An 18,924-nucleotide genomic window follows, 5' to 3' on the forward strand; every position below is an offset into this window, starting at 1 on the left:
AAGTTGGGCATCCATAGATACGCTTCCGGCCGTTCTGATTTTCTGAATTGCATCGACACGGCTCATCTCGTGTTCCGCTGTGTAAGGCGCCGCCGAATGGCCGTTGGAATGCTTTTGTTCGTCTCCCGATAGACTCGACATGGTGAATAAATTAAAGTTGAAAAATTAGGCTGATGAAACAAAATTGAAAATATAATCCCTAGTGGTTGAAAAAACTTATATTAATTGCTCCTGTAGTAACTGCAATGGAATCCAGCTAAGCAAAGAAGAGACCAGCCCGTTTATAACATCTGGAGACGCAAAAAAATATACTCTAATATTCATTTAAGAGACATCCTCAAAGCCTGTAACCGGTCAAATGGAAGTAAAGGAAGGGGCTGCATGCTGCAAGGTAGAAGAATGCACAATATCGGTCGAGCGCAATGTCAGCTTCAACAGATCCTTGGCCCCATAATTTCCCCAGACTTGATCCTCACTTTCAAAGCTGTACAAATACGGGGCGTGCTAGAAATAAAATAAAAAATTAAATCAGCTTTACTAGTCTAAAAAATAAATAAAAGCCTGGCCATTGAATGATATTATTGATCGTCAACTAGTGTGAGATGGGGCTACGGAAAACCTCCACATGTCGTCTTCCTTTTGACCGACAGACGTTCAAAGTCTAATCATAGGCTAGCACCAACGCGCCAAGACAGTTTCCAAATAGCAAATAGCAACTATTATTTATCGAGCTTTCGCAGTTTGTTCCATTACGCCGTGCTCTGCGAGTCCGGTCGCCCGGAAAGCGATTCTACAGAGGCATGTGTCCTGAGGGAAGCAACTGGTCTTTTCTGCACAATCACTGATATAGTCCTTCATTCTGCACTGAATTTCGCAAGATAAAACCGTTCCTAGAGAGTTACAGTAAAACGTCAGATTTGTCATGAATGAGACTATGTTGTTTCTATAGATGACATAGATCGGTAGCCCAAGAGATCCCTGGTTTTTTGGTGCATCTGTTAACAGCAGGTTATGAGACCCGTAGCCTTGATTATTGCACTAACTTAGCACAATCTGACTGTGACACTGAGTTTGAATCTTACAAAAGGACAGAAAAAGAGTGTCTACACCGACAATGGCAGTGCTTTTTAGATCTGTGATACCATTGGCGAATTACGAAGTTCTGTCAAGTTAGCCAGTTTGAAACTTGCCGCTAAGCGGAATTGCCTCTACAAATAGCGAATATCTGGGAATTTGTCGAAAATGTGCGAACGATTTTCGAGAATGGATAGACTACATGATCCATCTAAATAGCTATCGCCTTGAACATTGACCGTACTGTGCTACGGATCATTACCAAACGTTGGGAATTTGGTACATGAACTTCTTTCCATTACATATGTAGTTCAGCATTACTCGTCAATAACATCGAACAAGACCTTTTTGTTCACAGTACGGAGTAGAACCTTCGAAGAGGTAGACAAAGTTTCAATGTTAGGATTGTACGTGCATCTTTAAAAGCGAGGATCTTGCCTTTTTCATATTTATATCATTCAGGGGGATACATATAGGTGGGTTCTTTATATTGTAGCAAGGTGAAGAGCTCTGATATTATTTATCTTCTCTGTGTGCCTAATTTTCTTCCAGAACCATTTTAATATATTCATATTACATAACGACCTTGACAACTACATGGAAACTTCACAAGTAATTTCGACCCCCTTCTATTACTCAGGAGCTTGATTTTATGTGTAAATAGTGAAACTTCCGATAAAAATACAAACAAGAAGTTATAATTGGAAAAACTGTCGCGATGGAACCTATAGCCAAACAAACATATTGTCTATTTGCCGTTTAACCTACAAGGGGTAACCTTAGGGGTTAAATACTGCCAAGCTGTAGCTCTACTTGCGAGAAAACCAGTAAATTTATCATGCTAAACCGCAAGGTAAATTCCGTAGTTTCCTTGAAGTATTCGTTGACGGATTAGAAAAATGGTCACTGTTAAAGAGAAGGATAAAACTCAAAGTCGACCCAAGTCGATGCAATTTTGCCGGGCACTGGGGAAAAAAGTAGAAGAAAATCCGGGTATGGGCAGTTTGAATATCAGTTAATCTCAATTGATAATTATGAGAATCACATGTCCGACAACCTGTGTTGGTTGTCCTGGTTCTAACTTGAACCGGGGTCGCCATTCAAAGTCCCGACAGGGTTGCACTGGTCGTGAAATTAACGCAACAAAAACGAAGCTGATTCACCAAATAGCAGACTGATAATTGATCCGTACGCGTATCTCATGAGATAAGAAAGCATTGTTTTTTGACATGACATAAGATTATTATTGTTGTTATTATCTTGTTCTTGTTCTTGGCTAGTCAAAGTCAAAAAGGAACTATCGGATCAAAAAATGAAGATCGACGCGTCAGCCGCGGTTTTGTTTATTCTATTAGTATTTTTAGAGAAAGTTAAACTTGGTAGCGCATTATTGAGGTTAGAAAAGACCAATTAGCTGCCTGTCGCAACTTTTTAACGAGATAAGAATCATAAGATGTGTCAAATCATAGATGCGAAGAGATCGCTCGGTGCTCGGCAGTCGGCAGCTGAGCCCTTATCGGGGGTGTAATGGTTCAGCCTCGTCGTTAATCGTCTATTTTCACGCTTGGCTTTTGCTTTCTTTTTATGTGGGGGTTTCGATTAATAAGTTACTACTAACTGATCAGATAACGATCCTCTTGTGGTTCCCCGTTCTAAGTGATATCTCAAAATCTAGGATTATACCTCCTCTGAAGCTACCGACTCATTCCTCTACTCTCTAGTACTGGCTCTTTGTAAAAGACATATTTGGTAGACATTGAGATAGCATGAAAATAAAATTGATATTTACACCTACCGCGGGTCCAAGTATCTACCGTGTGGCCTTTCATCATAGTCTAAATCGGCGACAAATCAGGTTGTACCTTGCAGTTGGGCCTGGCATGGTCATGATTCATGGATCAATTAGTAGTGAGCAGCGAACAACTTTAGCCAATGATGGCTAGCACCCATAGCCAATTCAGCGCTAAATATCTGAAAATCGATCTTTCAGGTTCAGCCCTCATTTGACGATCGGCGAGCTGCTGATAAGCATGCATGGTTTGTGGGTCAGACCCGAAACTCGGGCGAACTATGGAAATAACCCTGAGCAGGAAACAACGACTACGAGATATGCGAGAAAAGTGTGAGCCAATAATTAATTATGCCAAGACGAACGTTGAAGGCTAAGCGAGGTATTGCCAAGTTTCCATCTCCATATTGCAAGTATTCGTGTATAAAAGTGACTGATAAAATCACTATTACCTGTTCACTTCAATACTGGTTGTCGAGCATTGCTGATTGTAATAATGTTTCTTTCACTGTATATCTGTTATGCGATTGTCAATGCACCAATTGATTGTATACTCTGTATATACCCTGAACCAGTTTATGGATTTGTAAAAACACAAAGAAGAGTAGAACAACATTGGAATGCTTATCTACAGCGAATAAATCTAAGACTGGTCTATCCGGACCTGTTTCCCGACGTCATGTAACGCCTGATCATCGCAGCTAACCCATCAAATGCAGGTACATATCGCCTGTCCAGCCCACTTCTTGGAATCCCCTTGGTTTGATACGCTGGTCCTGCGTTATAATCGGGACTAATTCAAATAGTTCTTCTGTTAGCATCATGCATTGTTCGGATGCCATGTCTTTAAGTTTTTGACCATCATCCCACAAGATTTGGAATGAATCACATCGAAGCTGTGCCAAGATCGTTGATCACTACTAGTTACCAAGTTTACGGGCCAATTCGTGAATCGTTATCAGTAGAATGTCATCCCACAGCGTAATGGAAGTAATAGCTGTCTTGATAGGGATGGGGTTGACATTGATCATAACAAGCCCCTTAAATCACATGTGAAAGGAAAATGAGATGCATATAAGACCGTGTGAAGTCGCTGTTGGATGACTCTCAATTCATTACTACGATACATCAATTGATACCTTCGAGTTTTTACGCATCCTTGCATTAATATTCGCTCTTTACGCGTCTCTCATTTCAAACCACAATAAAAATGAAGTTCTTCGCCACAACCGCCATCTTCTCTCTCCTGGGTGCTACCCTCGCCGCCCCTTCTGCTGCCCCTCTCGACCGAAGACTCAAGGTCGATGGCGTCCTCGCTTGCCTTGACCCAACCGTCACCCTCGTCATCAACGAGCTCAAGTCCCTCGAGCAAACCAAGGTTGACAAGCTCATCCATGACCTTCTCTCCGGCGCAGAGATCAAGTCTGAGCTCGAGAGCGTTGGCGGAATCACTCAAGATGTCACTCAGCTGCTCTCTTGCCTCTCCCTTGGACTCGGAGATGTCGACGCTCAGCTTGGTGACACCGTGATCGGTCTCCTCGAGAGCCTCCACCTCGTTCCTAGTTAGATGCTGAGACTATAGGAAGAACAATTTTGGTCGGCTGCCAACTATGGATCAATCCTTTCGACTTTCCTTTTATCTATCTTCTTCGAGATATTTTTCTAATCGATGGTACCTTGACGCACGCCAAACCCTCCTTCACGTCTTTGAACAAAGATACAAACCCAAACGGAAAAAAAAGTGATGGAGTAAGGATGGGCGGATAGGTCATACACTTCTTTTCTTGTATGGTGGAAAGGTTAGAGGGTTCTCATGTATATTTGATGTCAAAGAGGCACTTGGGATGTACATGTATTTGGTGTCTCTTTATAAATATAATCAAAATAATATATTACATAAGTTAACATGCAATGGTTCAAATGTTGAAGGTTACTTAGTCGTAATTGTAATTGGGAACCACTACTAAAAATGTAGTCTCGGCGTATTTCTGTGGCCTCATAGAATTGGTTTTATATGTTATGTAGCTGAAGAATACCAACGGAATTTGATTAAATGTATTACAATATGTATCTTATACTCTCTCCCGCACCGATTTGAGTACGTACTATAGCCATCACCGAAAAGCGCATGCCTACAACATTGCAGCTTTATCGGGGATATTATAGTCAATGTTTAATGTGCAGTGTATTTCAATGTTGGAATAACATAATATTTCAACACATCTTTTCTTTCAAATCTGAAGAGTCTGCAATATATACTAGTGTGATTTTAGATACAATATGATAGCTAGGGCATCGTCAAGTTGTATGCCTAGGTGTAATCGGAGCACTATAATCAAAAGACCAATCGCCCACAGATGAAAAGTTTGTTAGGAAATCAAAGTCTGTTATACTTTCCATCCAGCTTGTATCATTTTGTGCGTGGTATGACGCCTGAGCTGGGTGCGAGATGGATTTTTGTATGTGGTGAGCAGACTCTTGACACTTGGACAGTAATTTCTCCAAACCTGCGGCGATTGTCACTAGCAGATGCTGTCGATGCATATTCCGCGTGATATCCCGTAGAGCTATTACGATTTGAGTTACCAACGTCAGAATCTGAGCAGTGTCGATCCGGATCGCTGTCGCGTACTTGGTGGCTATCTTCAACAAAAACACGACAGCAAACGCAATCATAGTATCAAAGTAAAGCGGCAGACCGTTAAGAAATGATTGAAATTCATCATCGGATACAATTACCCGAAGAATCGACATTGCTGAGAGGACACCAATGTTGGCAACTTCTTCCATTTCGGGGGTTAAGCACTGTCGAGAATCTTGCGCAGGAGGAACACCGCGGAATGCATGCGAACAGAGATAAAGCTTTGCAAAGTGATAGTGCAAGCCGACACCCTTCTGAGGATAGTTTCCAACATTTTGATTGGCCTTGAAAGCCTCGTTCCAGTCTGCATGCCATGAGTCGAGGGCGATGGAAAATCGCCGAAGCTGTGGAAGAGAGTGAGGAGGGATTGGAGTGTCGACATCGACGCCAAACGTGTCAAACACTTTGCCGAGTATTGACCATTCCTTCACTTGACTGACCAGTCTTGCATCGTCTTCGGTTGCGTGCTCAGTCTCCAAAAACTGACTGGCACAGTCGATTATAAACCCTTCTCGAGACATCGGAGGTCTGCCGTATGCAACGGAAAAATGATGGTCGCAAACGTAAAGTAAACAATATAGTCGAGTTTGGAGATAACCTTCTCGGTCTCCGTTCAGTGCCCTGTATATTCCATGATGCAGCTTGATACCAGACCCGACCCGAACAGCTAAATTCTTGTCAATACTTGCTTTAAATGTGATCCGGTACACCCACCCGTTCCAACGAGAGCCCAGGAAAGTTCATGCAGCCAAAAGGCACCAATGCAAAGACCTCTTACATCGTCCGCTTTCATGCCTGGAGAAAATGATGAAGTGGCGACTAGATTTCTGTATTCGCGATAACAAGTTTCAAAAAGGTGACCAAGGGATGAAGAATGTAGTGCTCCCACGGTGCAAACCGCAGCAGTGAGCAGTGGGGAGCCCGTCCTTACTGAGTCTAGGCTGGTGTGATCACCAAGAATGCGATACAAGAAGTGATCTAGTCGTGAGTGGTATATCTCAAAGAGAGAAAGTGCTTGATGCGAAGACAAAATTCCCGTCGTAATTAGATCTAGCCGATCAGAACATGGAAGCTGACCCAATGAAGCCGTGGTTCGAATTTCAGAGACACACGATGCCGGAATAGAGGCTGGACCCCCTCGCGGATCCATGACAACTGCCCATGTCCGTGGCGACAGGCGTTCTTCTCCTACTGAAGATATTGGAGTTTGACTTGAAGATTTGCTAAAAACAACAGCCGCCGGTGGACTCGGGGTTTCAGAATGGTTGCGAGGTTGTAAATGTATGTCTGGGATGTCCACTTTTGTAGCAATCCTGGTTATACAATCCTCCAACTGTTGGAGTTTATTGGACACGGAGTCTTTCCAGCTAATATGATTATGAGGCTCTGGAATACTGAGTTTTATAGAAAGCTTTTACTCACGTCACATCATCTTCCAACAGCATCTGGAGGCTCCGGTTGACGGTGCATGACAAGCCTCGTTTCTTGCATCGAGAGCAAGGAGTTTGCCCATATATCATGTGGCATTTAATCTATACGGTCAGTACAAACCGTCAGAAGCTGTTAAATGGCTTGCGATTACCTTTTGCTTTCGACATGCCACACAGGCCGTGATTTTGCGGCGGATATCAGGTGGTTTTCGGTCTCCAAACTTTTCCCGTAGAGCCCGCACGGCTGGCGGCGAGTCTTCCATTGGATATTTTGTTTTGCTTCTGTACAAGTATGTCTATTAAGTTGATGCGAGTTCACGTGAGCTCGCGATACAAGCATTGAGCCCGCTTCGACGTGCTGGACGGGTACTATTGGTATCTGTCAATTCTACCTGGACATAAAGCGCAGAGTAGTGATCGTCTAGAGATTTTTTGACGGTATAATGGACTAGAGAGATAGAAAATGCCATGAATCGGCCACTCCTGGTGTTGTGTAAAAAATGACAGAAAAAGCATAGAAGAGCAAGGTGGGACGGCTGCGGGATGCACGTGGCCGGTCCTGCGCTCTCTGGGTGGCTAGTTGGACTTCTGGTTCGTTTAGTGCCATAGTCCCGGCAGCGTATCATAACTATTAATTGCATGCATTTCATAGATACACTTGAAATCTCGTGTCTCTGACAACAGTTAGGTAATTCAACCTACAAAGAGCCAACTAGTCCTCGGACCGGGTTTAGACTGTAGAAGAATAGTGAAGCAGAACAACAGTTGTATTTCGATGAACATGGTAGTATGGCGTACAAATGAAAGAAAAAGAATCAAAATATCCAGCTAGTAGCGAGTGTGGTGTAAAACGACAAAGGAAACACTGAGAAAACGATGATAGTGCGCGACAACTGCGTAGAAATGGTGGCCTAAGGCCCATAAAGGGGAGGGCTGCATGGCTGGGGGAGATGTGGTCAGAGCGCTGTATGACCCGCATAAGCACGGAGCCGGCAATTAAGCGTAAACCTTAATTTTGCGGGCCGGCGAGCCAAAGTAAACCGAAACATCGAGAGAGCCCCACCAGCAATACATGAACACAAAAGCAACTAATCGTAGTTGCCGTATTCCTTGAGTACATTTGCCGTCGTCACAATTGGGAAAATAGCCTGTACTGCAAAGGTGGCCCACTGCAAGGAGATGAGAGGACTGCCCTCGTTGATATCGAACTTTGATCTCTGCACCTTGCTTCAGAACGTACTTTGCTCCAGCCACCATCTCAGTACATGCAATTGCCTCTCCAAAAAGCAAAATACCGACAGCATAACCAATTCAATGTATAACCAATATATGATAATAATGCGGCGAAATCGGTTGTCCGCGTCTGACTTGACTGTGTGTGTGTCAAAGAGAGCAGTGCTACAACGGCGGCCAAGAACAAGGCCCCAGCCACCACAATCAATGGAGGATTGATCTTGGTTTGTACATCGCTCACGACAGCAGATAACTCCCTTGCCTTGGCGTTGTTGCTGGAGAAAACGGGACTGCTGTGTATGACAGTTTTGGTTGGACCACACTCTGTGTTGTCCTTTGAAATGGCGCATATTCCTAACATTGGAAAAAGTATTAACTGTGAACCCATGAAGCTACATGATTTAGGTCTATATCTTTAGAAAAACGCCGAGAAAAGTAGCTGGAATGGTAGCGTTATTATCTGAGGAATATGGCCTTTCATGTGCTGCAAAGATGGATTCTGATTACCGGGACTATTGCCCAACTAACCTGGTTCAAGGAGAGAAAACACGCATGATAAATTTTATAGTTGTGATGTAAGAAATAGATAGTTGCCAGAAAAGAAATATCAACGGTGTTTGTTTTATTTGTGCATAGTAGAAATAGAAGCCAGGTACTCCTCCAGTGAATCAAACCGGTGTTCCTTACTGTTCCTTGGAGGTACCATTGGATCACCATTCCTCCGGCCCTGTGGCGAGGTTAGCTGCCACATTCTGAATTCGACCCCAGGCCAAAAACCAGGGTTTCCGGCATCAACCACGTCTTCTAGATCGATAATATAACTTGAGAAAAAAGCATTAGTTTTTTGGAAGAATAAGAAGAGCTAAAATAAAAGAAAAGAATAGAAAAATGGGGTAGGATACCATTTATCATTCTTCTCATCCCATATCAGGTTGCGTCGAGCAGGATCGTAGTGAGTAAATCCCAAACTCCCAAATTCCCTATTTATTCAGTGAGTAGGAATGGAGGGACATGATAAATCAGTGGCTTACATAAATGACTTCGCAAAAGCAATGCGTACACGATCTCGTTCCTCCAAAGAGAGAGAGAGCCAAAATTGTCTAAATTATAACCAGGAACCCTTTCCATAATAACCACCATGATATAACCATTTTTAACTTTAGCTGGCTCTGGTTGAAAGGTAATAATATACTCATATAGCTTTGGAGTGCATGAGCAATTAAGTTCTGTTAATTTTTTCCATGATTTCAATTTCTCTTTCAATCTCGGGCGAGATCTTTAGAGAGGACGGCTTATCTTTATCAGAGCCTTTGAGTGGAGTAAGCCTATTGTTCCCAATGTTAGCCGCCATGGCCATGGTATGGCATTTTGAATAGAGACTAACTGCATTTTGATTTTGGCGACTGCCTTTAAGCCGATGGAAGGGCCCTCTACCTGTGTTGCGATGCAAACCCCTCCAACATCAGCCACAGTGTAGCTATCAATCTCATGGTTTCATATCTTTTCGCTTTGCATTTTCCCTAGTTCCCAAGACGTCCCAGGATGTTGGATCTAGTCAAGGAAGCCTGGAAGACCGAGGGCTTCGTTAATCCCCGAGGCGTCATCAGGTTCCAGACGCCAGCGGGGAGGAACTATATTGTCCTCGGAGAAAATATCTGAAGAGGAATCCATGATACTTCCTCAAGGAAGATCCTCTAAAAAAGAGTGTACTGGAGAGGAGAAGCACAATTATAATAATAAAGAGTTGAAGTCAGCGACCATAGAGACTAGTGCTAATTAGGGCTAGCGCAATACAATTCGCATTTCTTGCTGTGCCGCACTGCAGCGCCGCATTCTCACAGCACCACTCAGAGCAGGTCCTCGTTGTGACTTTGGTTGGCCTGCAAGCGCTCAAGGAAGATCTATCATGACGATGTGGACCCGCTGAGACGGAAGCTTCTCAAAATGATTGTGTCTTCTGAAGCACTTCAACAGAGCTTCTTAGGGCTTTCCCGCAGCGTGACCTCAACGTCACAACGAGTAGTGAATGTCGGGGAGAAATAGATATTTGTTTTCTTTATTGGTAATTTGGTGTGATTTTTGTTTACTTTTGTGGTATTTGATGGTCATATTTTTTTTTTGCCGAGTTTGATTTCTTTTTGTGATCTAGTTGCAATGCAAGTTCTCCGTATTTTTTTTGGCTCGTGTGTTTTTCTGTGATCGAAGACTGTATAGAACCCAATATAGCTCTCAATTCTCTGTATGGCGTGCATTGAGCTGAAAAACATAGAGTATTTTGGCCATGTACTGTACGAGAGAAGTTATCTTCTGAGGTTGGCATCCTAAACCTCACCTAGTAAAAGCTTTATAGGCGTTTTATATCCTCGATTAAACGTTTCACTGCGACTTTGAAAGTGATATGTAATATTATGGCTTGACAGCATAGCGCCATCTAGAACAAACGAAAGAAGCGGGGGACACCCCAGCCGCTTGTTTTACGCAGTTGAATCCAAACGCTGCGACGGCCCCTCCTCTGTTTCACTCAGAAACATCTGGTTTCTCTCCTCTCTGAGCGCTAAAAGTTTTTGCAAAGCAAGACTTTGTGTTCTCAAACTCATTCCAACTCTCCACAGACAGACAAACTTTCAACAACATTGCAGTCAGCTTGTGCATCCATCTCCTGACAAGAAGTACCTTTTTTCTTCCTCTTCAAACTCCATTTTCTGCTCAGTTGCACAAGAGACCATGAACGACCATCATGTCAATTCTAATGATGAATCAGAACAGTACGCAAAGCCATGCCCCAGAACGATGCAAGATTCCAGAACTCAGATTGACTTCCTCAACAAGATCCTCAAGCGAACGAAGAAACAGCGGTATCTCAGAGCCCACTGAGCCTCTCCCATGGAACCACGCACACGTCCTTGGCATGCGATTACGACACGCCGAATTACAAACCGCTGTACAGTCGTGGATACTCAACGAGCTAGGTATGGCCATGTACCAGCTATACCAGGAATTCCAGCCTCGGATGCCCACCAGCACGCAACCGCCACAAATGCACCAGCAGATGCAAACCCTGCTCAACTCTCTCTGGGACGCTGTGCCGGATCTTACCTTGCGTGAATCGATGAGGGAAAGGGCAGAACACGCGTTGGCGCAGAAAGGATTGGCAGAGCGCGGATTTGATGTGCAGCATCCTCCGTTTTATCGACCTTATGTGCCGGCGACGACGATGGGCATGGAACCTTTCCAGCTGCGATGCGAAGATGTTCAGACTGCTCCGGAAGAGCCCTGCTCGATCGAGATTCATAAGCAGGGGCACTCGCAGCCTATCGTCAGGCTACCACAGCCGGATGAAAAGAAGTATGGGCTCGGAGAGAATGGGCCCAGGATGGCTACTGCAGAAACGCCTGGGACTGAATACCAACTGGTGAATGGGGCCTGTCATATTTTGTCAGCAGATGTCGAATGCTGCGTGGATGTGTCTTGCAAGCAGCAGGAAGGTATGACGGCCGACATGGATGGGTAGATAGGCAAATGACTTGTTTTGGCTCCTACAACTATGCATTACCATTAGACAGACGAAGAGTCGTGAATGATATTGAGCTTGCTACTTCACTTACTGCCACATCAGCTTCAATAAAAATAAATAAATGAAATGATCAAAAACAAAAGGCAGACCGAAAAGGAAGCTTTCCCGACCATGTTCCCCGCAGCCCCGGCAAACCTACCTCGCTACCACCCCCGCATCTTCCCCTCGACAGAATCTCCACACCAGCCTGTTCGGCCGCGACATGGCCCGCGACGACTATTATGCAGCGCACTTGCCTCGATTATTACCAATTTAGTGACATCTGAATCATTAATAATGCCAACGTCGTGTGGACTGATCGGCAGCAACTCCGACATCTTACCAGACAGGCCATTATGCCCCCGAACTTGTCCTCTGTGACGGCGCCAATGTTGATCTCGGTACCTGGAGCCTTGGTATGGGCCTCATCTAGGCTTCTGGGGTCATGTGTTTGCTGTGCTGGCAGTCGTAGTCGGCCCAGTTTCCGCCCCTAGGGTCGACTTGGCCCGATAGCTTTCCTCTTCAATGATTTTGGTGGGTGGGACGAAGTCGACGTGAAACTCCACTGGAGCTTATAAATAGAACGCATGCGTCGAGCAGGAACGAAAGAAACTTTTTTATTATTATCTCATTTGCTCAGACTTGCAAAAGACACCAGCTCGATTCTCCCCAGGCGAAGATCACTGAGTGTTTATAGCAGATCCTGAAGTTCACGCACAAGACTCAACATGGCGTCTTTAACAGAAGCCGAGAAAAAGGCAAACCACGTCATTTCCTTGCCAAAGCCACCGCGTGTGTCTTCTCTCGGAAAACCTGTCGACGCACAAGCTGTTGCACAGCAATGGCTTTCCGGGTTGGAAACAGCGCTTTCATCTCCCTCTATAACCAGCGACCAGATCGAGAACCTATTCCACAGTGACTCGTATTGGCGCGACCATATTGCCCTGCAATGGGACTTCCGAACAATCCAGTCGGTCTCAAAGATCACTTCGTTTCTCCAAGAATTCCAACCGGTCTGCCAACTCTCGAAACTCTCGCTACAAGCAGATGGAAAATATGTCCCGCATATCAGTACGCCCGAGGATGGAAACCCTGGTATTGACTTCTTAGCTTCCATGTTCCATTTCGAAACAAAAGTTGGACAAGGGACAGGAATCTTGCGATTGACCCTCAATGATGCGGGCGATCAATGGAAGGCATATGCGATTTACACCTCACTGCAAGAACTGAAAGGAGTAGAAGAACCGCTTGGTCCAAAGCGAGTCTACGGGACCCTGGATAGCATGCCTAACGGTTCTGCCGGAGGTACCTGGAAAGAGAGGCGAGAGAAGACTCTGAAGCTGGAGGGTGGCCAGCAACCAACAGTTTTGATCATTGGTGCCGGTACGTCGATATTCCACAGGATCGGACTACTCCAAACCGAAGCTAACGTTTGATAAAAAAAGGACAATCCGGACTCAACCTCGGAGCACGTCTTCAGTCTCTTGGCGTATCAACTCTCCTTGTCGACAAACACGAGAGAGTCGGAGACAACTGGCGTAAGAGATACCGAGTACGTGAACGATAAACTCGACTTTGTCCACATAAATTGCTGATTTATATCGTATAGACACTGGTCACCCATGACCCTGCCGAGTTCACACATCTTGCCTATCTTCCGTTCCCCAAGAACTGGCCACAATTCACTCCAAAGGACAAACTAGGCGACTGGTTTGAAGCATACGCGAGCATCATGGAACTCAACATTTGGACAAGCACGACTGTTTCCTCTGCCTCATTTGACGATAACAAGTCCGAGTGGACCGTGGTCGTCACCAAACCCGATGGCTTTGAGCGAACCATCCGTCCACAACAGGTAGTTTTTGCTACTGGCCATTCTGGCGAGCCCAAAATCCCAACGTTCCCTGGTCAGGACAATTTCAAAGGCACCATATACCATGGATCTCAGCACCGAGACGCTAGCGAATATGATGTCCGCGGCAAAAAGGTGGTTGTTGTCGGTACGGGAAATAGTGGTCATGATATTGCCGAGAACTTTTATGAGAATGGAGCAGAAGTGACCATGCTGCAGCGTCAAGGAACATATGTGCTCTCACTTGACAAGGCCGTGTTCATGTTGCACGAGGGAACGCATGACGAATGGGGGTGAGTTAGCGTCATATCCCTGACTTAAAAAAAAAAAGAAAGAAAGAAAGTACACAATGCTGACCACACAACTACAGGCCACCCACCGAACAAGCAGATATCTGGGGCGAGTCACTTCCGTACCCAATCGGCCTGGCCTTTAGCGTATATCTCACCCAGCGAATCTCGGTAGTGGACAAGGAGATGCTCGAGGGACTGGACAAAGCAGGCTTCGAAGTGTACAAGGGAATTGACAATGGCGGTATCTCGCGGTTGTACTACACTCGCGGAGGTGGTTATTACATCGACGTCGGAGCCAGCAAGCACATCATTGACGGAAACATCAAGGTGCACAAGTCACCCGAGGGTATTAAGGGATTCGAACCACATGAATTGGTTCTCGCAGATGGGAAGAAGCTGGATGCTGACTTTGTCGTTCTGGCGACTGGGTTTGACAACATGCGGACAACGGTGAGGAAAGTGCTTGGAGACAAAGTCGCGGACCGGTGCAAGGACGTATGGGATCTCGACGAGGAAGGCGAGCTACAGGCGGTGAGCATCCCACAGCTTGAATATATATGTCTTGCAACATATTTACTAATAGATCAAACAGATATGGCGACCCTCTGGACACCCCAACTTTTGGTACATGGGCGGCAATCTTGCGTTGTGCCGAATCTACTCCAAGTTCCTAGCACTACAGATCAAGGCTACTGAACAAGGACTTATTCCCAAGGTTCAACCGAATGGGCTTCCTAATTGATTCTAACTAGACTGAATTCAATACATCAACCGCGCGAGACAAGACAGCATAGACCCCCCCAATAAGAATACAGTATGTATCATGCAATAATAAGAGATTATGATAGGTTATAACCAGGTAAAAGCCGTCCCGGCAGTCATGTCGATGGCCAAAAAAAAAAAAAAAAAAACAGGAGACAAGGGTGGAGTCAATTGTCGACACCTTAAAAAAGAGCAAATGCCGCAATGGCCATGATCAACCCTCCGAGCGACATTCCAGTCGCCTTGCTTGCAGCACCCCTCACTATCGCATTGCTAGGGTTTGGAGTTACAGCAGATGAGGATGCGGGTGTGGCGATTGGTACCACGGTCTTGGCTGGAGGAATACTGGCAGAGCTGCTGGGCCGAGGTTGAGAGAATGGAACGGGCAGTTGGTCAGAACCAAGCACGAAGTTTCCACAGTTCAGTCGAGTCCCATTAGCAGCATGAACCACGATAGATCGGTTTCCAATAAAAGCAATCGACTCGGAACGATCCGACAAGTAGTAATCAGTATACTCGACATAGAAGTCGGTCACTCCTGAAGCTACAGTAGCAGCTCCATGCTTTCCGCTGAGATCGCCGAGCTGGCAGGTGGCAGGCTGGCTTGAGTCACAAGGAGGGACTTCGGTGCGGTTGTAAGGATCAAGGTGGGAACCAGCTGCAGTGCAGTTTCCGTCGCTGGGAACCTTGTCGTTGTGAACATGGTATGCTATATCTCAGTGTTAGTCCATGTTCGAGTCATCCATACTCAGGGGAGAAAGAAAAGTCATACGGAAAGGGCCAACGTTTTCAGGCAAGCCCGTCAGAGATACGCGAAACCACAGGCCAATACCATCGGGTCCAGCTGTAGCTGAGATGTTGCCACGGATGGTGGAAGCTTTGCTGTTGAACAGACTGGCAGTGTAAACGACCTCCTTGTTGCCTGTAATCACCGGAGCTTCGGTAAACTGTTGGGCCATGACAGAGAGCACAAGGCTCGCCAGCACGACGAGACGATACATGACGAGGAAGTTGGTTTAGGAAGGTAGATGGGTTGATGAACTAGTTAAGGTACAGAGAGCTGATGTGCAAGTATGAGATGCCGGTGTATGTCTGCAGTGATAGAGAGACGTACGATAAAGAAGAGAAAAAGAAGAAGAGATGTGAAAGAGGAGAAAGGAGAAAGAGGAGAGGAGAGGGCGAAGGCGAGGCTGCATATAAGGCGCCCTGCGCAGTCAACCCTCCCGCGCGGAAAGAGCGACTGTGTCACCGCCCGGCAAACAGTCACCACCACCCTTCGAGACTCCACGAGAGATTCTCTAGACTATCGATAGACCGCCAGAAAACCAGATTATCATGCAGGGTGCCGTTGACGCGGGCGCTGCAGACGAGATGTGACTCATCTGCGAGAGCTGCTGCAATCCGGGTAAGCGAGCCAGCCGCTGGATATTTACCCATTGCTCATGATGAAACACCCTAAGGCCCACCACGCTGTTTGCAGTGCGATGAACCGGATATCGAAGATCTGTTTGTTTGGTCAATCTCATCTGCGGGTAGCTACATCGCCGTGCGACGATGGCCCGAAACGTGACCTCTCTGACTGATGTACAAAACAACAACTGGCCTGCGTTTGTCATACGAGTAGGGGTTTCAGATGCTGAGGGGAAGGTAATTTACAGCACCAGTCCGAGACACCACCGTTCAACTCTGCCTTGGAGTCTAACTGTTGTGACGAGTCACTTCGTCCGAACATATATAGAGATTTGTGGTATTTCTTACCGCCAAACGACTACTTGAAATTCAGAATCTCCCACATCAAATTATCAAAATCTGGCAGGTCTGACCATTCGGTCGACATCAATGACCCTGGCTCTTCGAAAAATTCAACTGAATCAAAGCCTGGCGGCGAGGATGATGATGCCCGTGCGACAAGCTCTGGATTTTGAAGACTTGATGCACCTGAAAAGAGGCCCGTCAGCTCATTTGAATATGTCAGACTAGGGCAAGGGTGTTTGTGACATACCTAACGGAGGGTCGTTTGTATGTGATGCCGTCTCTGTCAACTGGACGCGACCACTGAGCAACCATTTCACCGTTGCATCGCTCAATTCGTCCACACAGTCTCTCGTCTTCCTTGCTTCAAGCCAGTGCTCTCCAATACTGCTCAGCATGTTCGACGCCACTTTTATGTCTGCCATGAACTGTTCAAAGTGTTTGGAAACCCGGGAAGCAATATTCGGTATCTTCCAAACCGTGTACAACATAATGAGAGTGCTCAGAAACACAGAGTGCACGGTTAGTCGAGTGTATAATAGTGGAGAATAGTCCGTGCGATACAGAGTGCCGTATTTCCGCAGCACTTCTGTTGCATGATGGAAACAGACAAGTAAGGAGTCTTCCGATGGCTCTGGAACGCGGGGATTAGGTCGATGTACAAGAAGGACGGCTTCGTGATATCTGATTTCGGCCATTGTGGTCGCCAAATCGGAGCATGAGTTGATGGAAATTCCCGCCGCCCAGTAATGGAGTCGTTCGATCATGTCCGTTTGCCAAGCAGACATGTCCCGCACCGGTGGATAGGCATACGCAGGGGGGTCACGGCAAATGCTATGCATGACATATTTGACCTCGGAGTTGAGCCGCGCAAGTTTGAACATATGGATAGCATAAGTTATATGCGTCGGAGGAGTATCGGCACACCTCTCTTGCGTGAGTCCTGCCTCATACTGGGAATCGGATATATCCATGGGCAGCTGGTACCGTTAGTTTTTTTTTTTTTTTTTTTTAAAAAAAATGGTCATTTCTCACTCACTCTCAGTTCGCATGCTTCATCACGGATGCCAATCGGTCTGCCCATCAGAATTGCCAGCGTACGATCGAGGGTATAAATCACCCAGAATACCCGAGTACGCATTTCTTGCTCTAGGAGAGACACCTCCAACCCGGGAAGCACTTTGATGTCCCGCTGCAAGCCAAGGTCAATTAATGAGGCCAGGCATTGATACAGCAGATTCCAGATATTGACACTGCATGACGGGTTGTGCAAAGCGTATATTATCAGGAGGAGCAGACACTGCACTCCTTTTAGTGAGTTTTCTTGACATGAACCTGGAAAGTATTTCATTGCAGCATTGAAATAGCCCTCGGCAGGTAGTTGGGACTTGTGCTGGCGAGATAGATTACAGCAAGCAATGGCTAGCACCATATACACATGAAAAGAGACATGTGGCGTGATGGCTGGGCTATTCTCGTACATCAAATGAATGTCTTTGATGTGAGACTGCTCGTGGAGGAAAGGATATACCAGGTGAGTGGTTTGAAAATAATTGGAGGATATCTTGATGGCGTCGTCTTCTCGCGCAGGCAAACTTGCAACTGGGCTTTCCACCAAGTGTGATATTTTCTCTGTGGCACGAGCTCTGGGTCTGGTCTGACTGCGTCTTCCAGCTCTAGAGAATACCAAGTCAGCAAAGAAATATCCACTGGATGGACCAATATAGCGAGCTTCTCCGCCTGGCGATAGTGACACAAGGCCGATTTCATGGGCTTGTTTCAAGTGTCGATGTCGTGGTGCTTCTATTGGATTTTCCAGCTGGATCTCGACCTCAGCTTGCCGTGCAGGTGCATTTCCCCCTAACGGTTCTTCTGGAAGCCGGCCCAAATTTTCGAATCGCATTGGGCTGCTCGGTGATGGCAGCGTGACTCCTTCTGGTAAATTTGGTTGATTGGGAGCAGTATTATCGGCAGCATTGCCCGGCCCACTGTCAAGATTGATATCCGGACGACTTTCGCGAACGAGTGACTCCAGCCATTTTACACGTTGCTCGATGCCTGCAATGTATCTGTGCAGAGCTCAGCAAATCATATAAACAAAGGACGACAACAAATAAAAAAAGATCGCACTCACGACCTCTGTACCTCTTGTTTCCCTTCCCGAACGCAAGAAACCCCGGCCTTTTGGCAGGAACTGCAGCTAGGGAACTCTCCGCCGCACTATGAGAAAGCCGTCAGAGTGAAGAAGAGAGACGACGGATGCTATCCGTCTAGCCCAAAGACTGAAGCATACCTTGATTTTGCGCCGCTGACAACGGCGGCAAGCGGTGCGGATGCGGCTTTTGGGAGGTGAAGCTATTTGGTCTGACATATTTTGAAGGCGGAAATGTTAAATCAATTCATATTAACATATACAAACCAATCTCGTCGCTAAACGAATGTTTATGAATACGCAAGCTCAGAGGTTGACGAAAAGTTATTTCCGGACGGAAGATACCCGACGGGTGCGGCGTGTCCCCGCTCGCTGTAGCGAACCCCCCACATG

The 18,924-nt window shown here is 46.0% G+C and overlaps 6 protein-coding genes across 6 annotated transcripts; 3 read left to right on the forward strand and 3 right to left on the reverse strand.

Annotated features, from left to right (window-relative positions):
* Positions 1 to 4,073: 4,073 nt before the first annotated feature.
* On the forward strand, positions 4,074 to 4,430 carry TRUGW13939_03001 (uncharacterized protein; the record flags this gene model as incomplete). Its single annotated transcript, XM_035486187.1, has 1 exon — positions 4,074 to 4,430. One exon carries the CDS (start codon positions 4,074 to 4,076, stop codon positions 4,428 to 4,430), a length of 357 nt encoding a protein of 118 aa, XP_035342080.1.
* A 731-nt stretch (positions 4,431 to 5,161) lies between these two features.
* Positions 5,162 to 7,197, reverse strand: TRUGW13939_03002 (uncharacterized protein; the record flags this gene model as incomplete). Its single annotated transcript, XM_035486188.1, has 4 exons — positions 5,162 to 6,171; positions 6,219 to 6,871; positions 6,927 to 7,036; positions 7,087 to 7,197. 4 exons carry the CDS (start codon positions 7,195 to 7,197, stop codon positions 5,162 to 5,164), a joined length of 1,884 nt encoding a protein of 627 aa, XP_035342081.1.
* A 3,719-nt stretch (positions 7,198 to 10,916) lies between these two features.
* On the forward strand, positions 10,917 to 11,678 carry TRUGW13939_03003 (uncharacterized protein; the record flags this gene model as incomplete). The annotated part of the gene is made up of 1 exon (XM_035486189.1): positions 10,917 to 11,678. One exon carries the CDS (start codon positions 10,917 to 10,919, stop codon positions 11,676 to 11,678), a length of 762 nt encoding a protein of 253 aa, XP_035342082.1.
* Positions 11,679 to 12,448: 770 nt separating this feature from the next.
* Positions 12,449 to 14,607, forward strand: TRUGW13939_03004 (uncharacterized protein; the record flags this gene model as incomplete). Its single annotated transcript, XM_035486190.1, has 5 exons — positions 12,449 to 13,103; positions 13,166 to 13,272; positions 13,330 to 13,865; positions 13,943 to 14,396; positions 14,458 to 14,607. The coding sequence occupies 5 exons, from the start codon at positions 12,449 to 12,451 to the stop codon at positions 14,605 to 14,607; spliced, it is 1,902 nt and encodes a 633-aa protein (XP_035342083.1).
* Positions 14,608 to 14,809: 202 nt separating this feature from the next.
* Positions 14,810 to 15,628, reverse strand: TRUGW13939_03005 (uncharacterized protein; the record flags this gene model as incomplete). Its single annotated transcript, XM_035486191.1, has 2 exons — positions 14,810 to 15,336; positions 15,400 to 15,628. The coding sequence occupies 2 exons, from the start codon at positions 15,626 to 15,628 to the stop codon at positions 14,810 to 14,812; spliced, it is 756 nt and encodes a 251-aa protein (XP_035342084.1).
* A 767-nt stretch (positions 15,629 to 16,395) lies between these two features.
* TRUGW13939_03006 (uncharacterized protein) lies at positions 16,396 to 18,750 on the reverse strand (the record flags this gene model as incomplete). The annotated part of the gene is made up of 5 exons (XM_035486192.1): positions 16,396 to 16,565; positions 16,630 to 17,359; positions 17,419 to 18,448; positions 18,514 to 18,599; positions 18,673 to 18,750. 5 exons carry the CDS (start codon positions 18,748 to 18,750, stop codon positions 16,396 to 16,398), a joined length of 2,094 nt encoding a protein of 697 aa, XP_035342085.1.
* Between the last annotated feature and the right edge of the window lie 174 nt (positions 18,751 to 18,924).

This window comes from Talaromyces rugulosus, chromosome II (genome assembly GCF_013368755.1).
Source record: "Talaromyces rugulosus chromosome II, complete sequence".
Classification (NCBI taxonomy): Eukaryota; Fungi; Ascomycota; class Eurotiomycetes; order Eurotiales; family Trichocomaceae; genus Talaromyces; species Talaromyces rugulosus.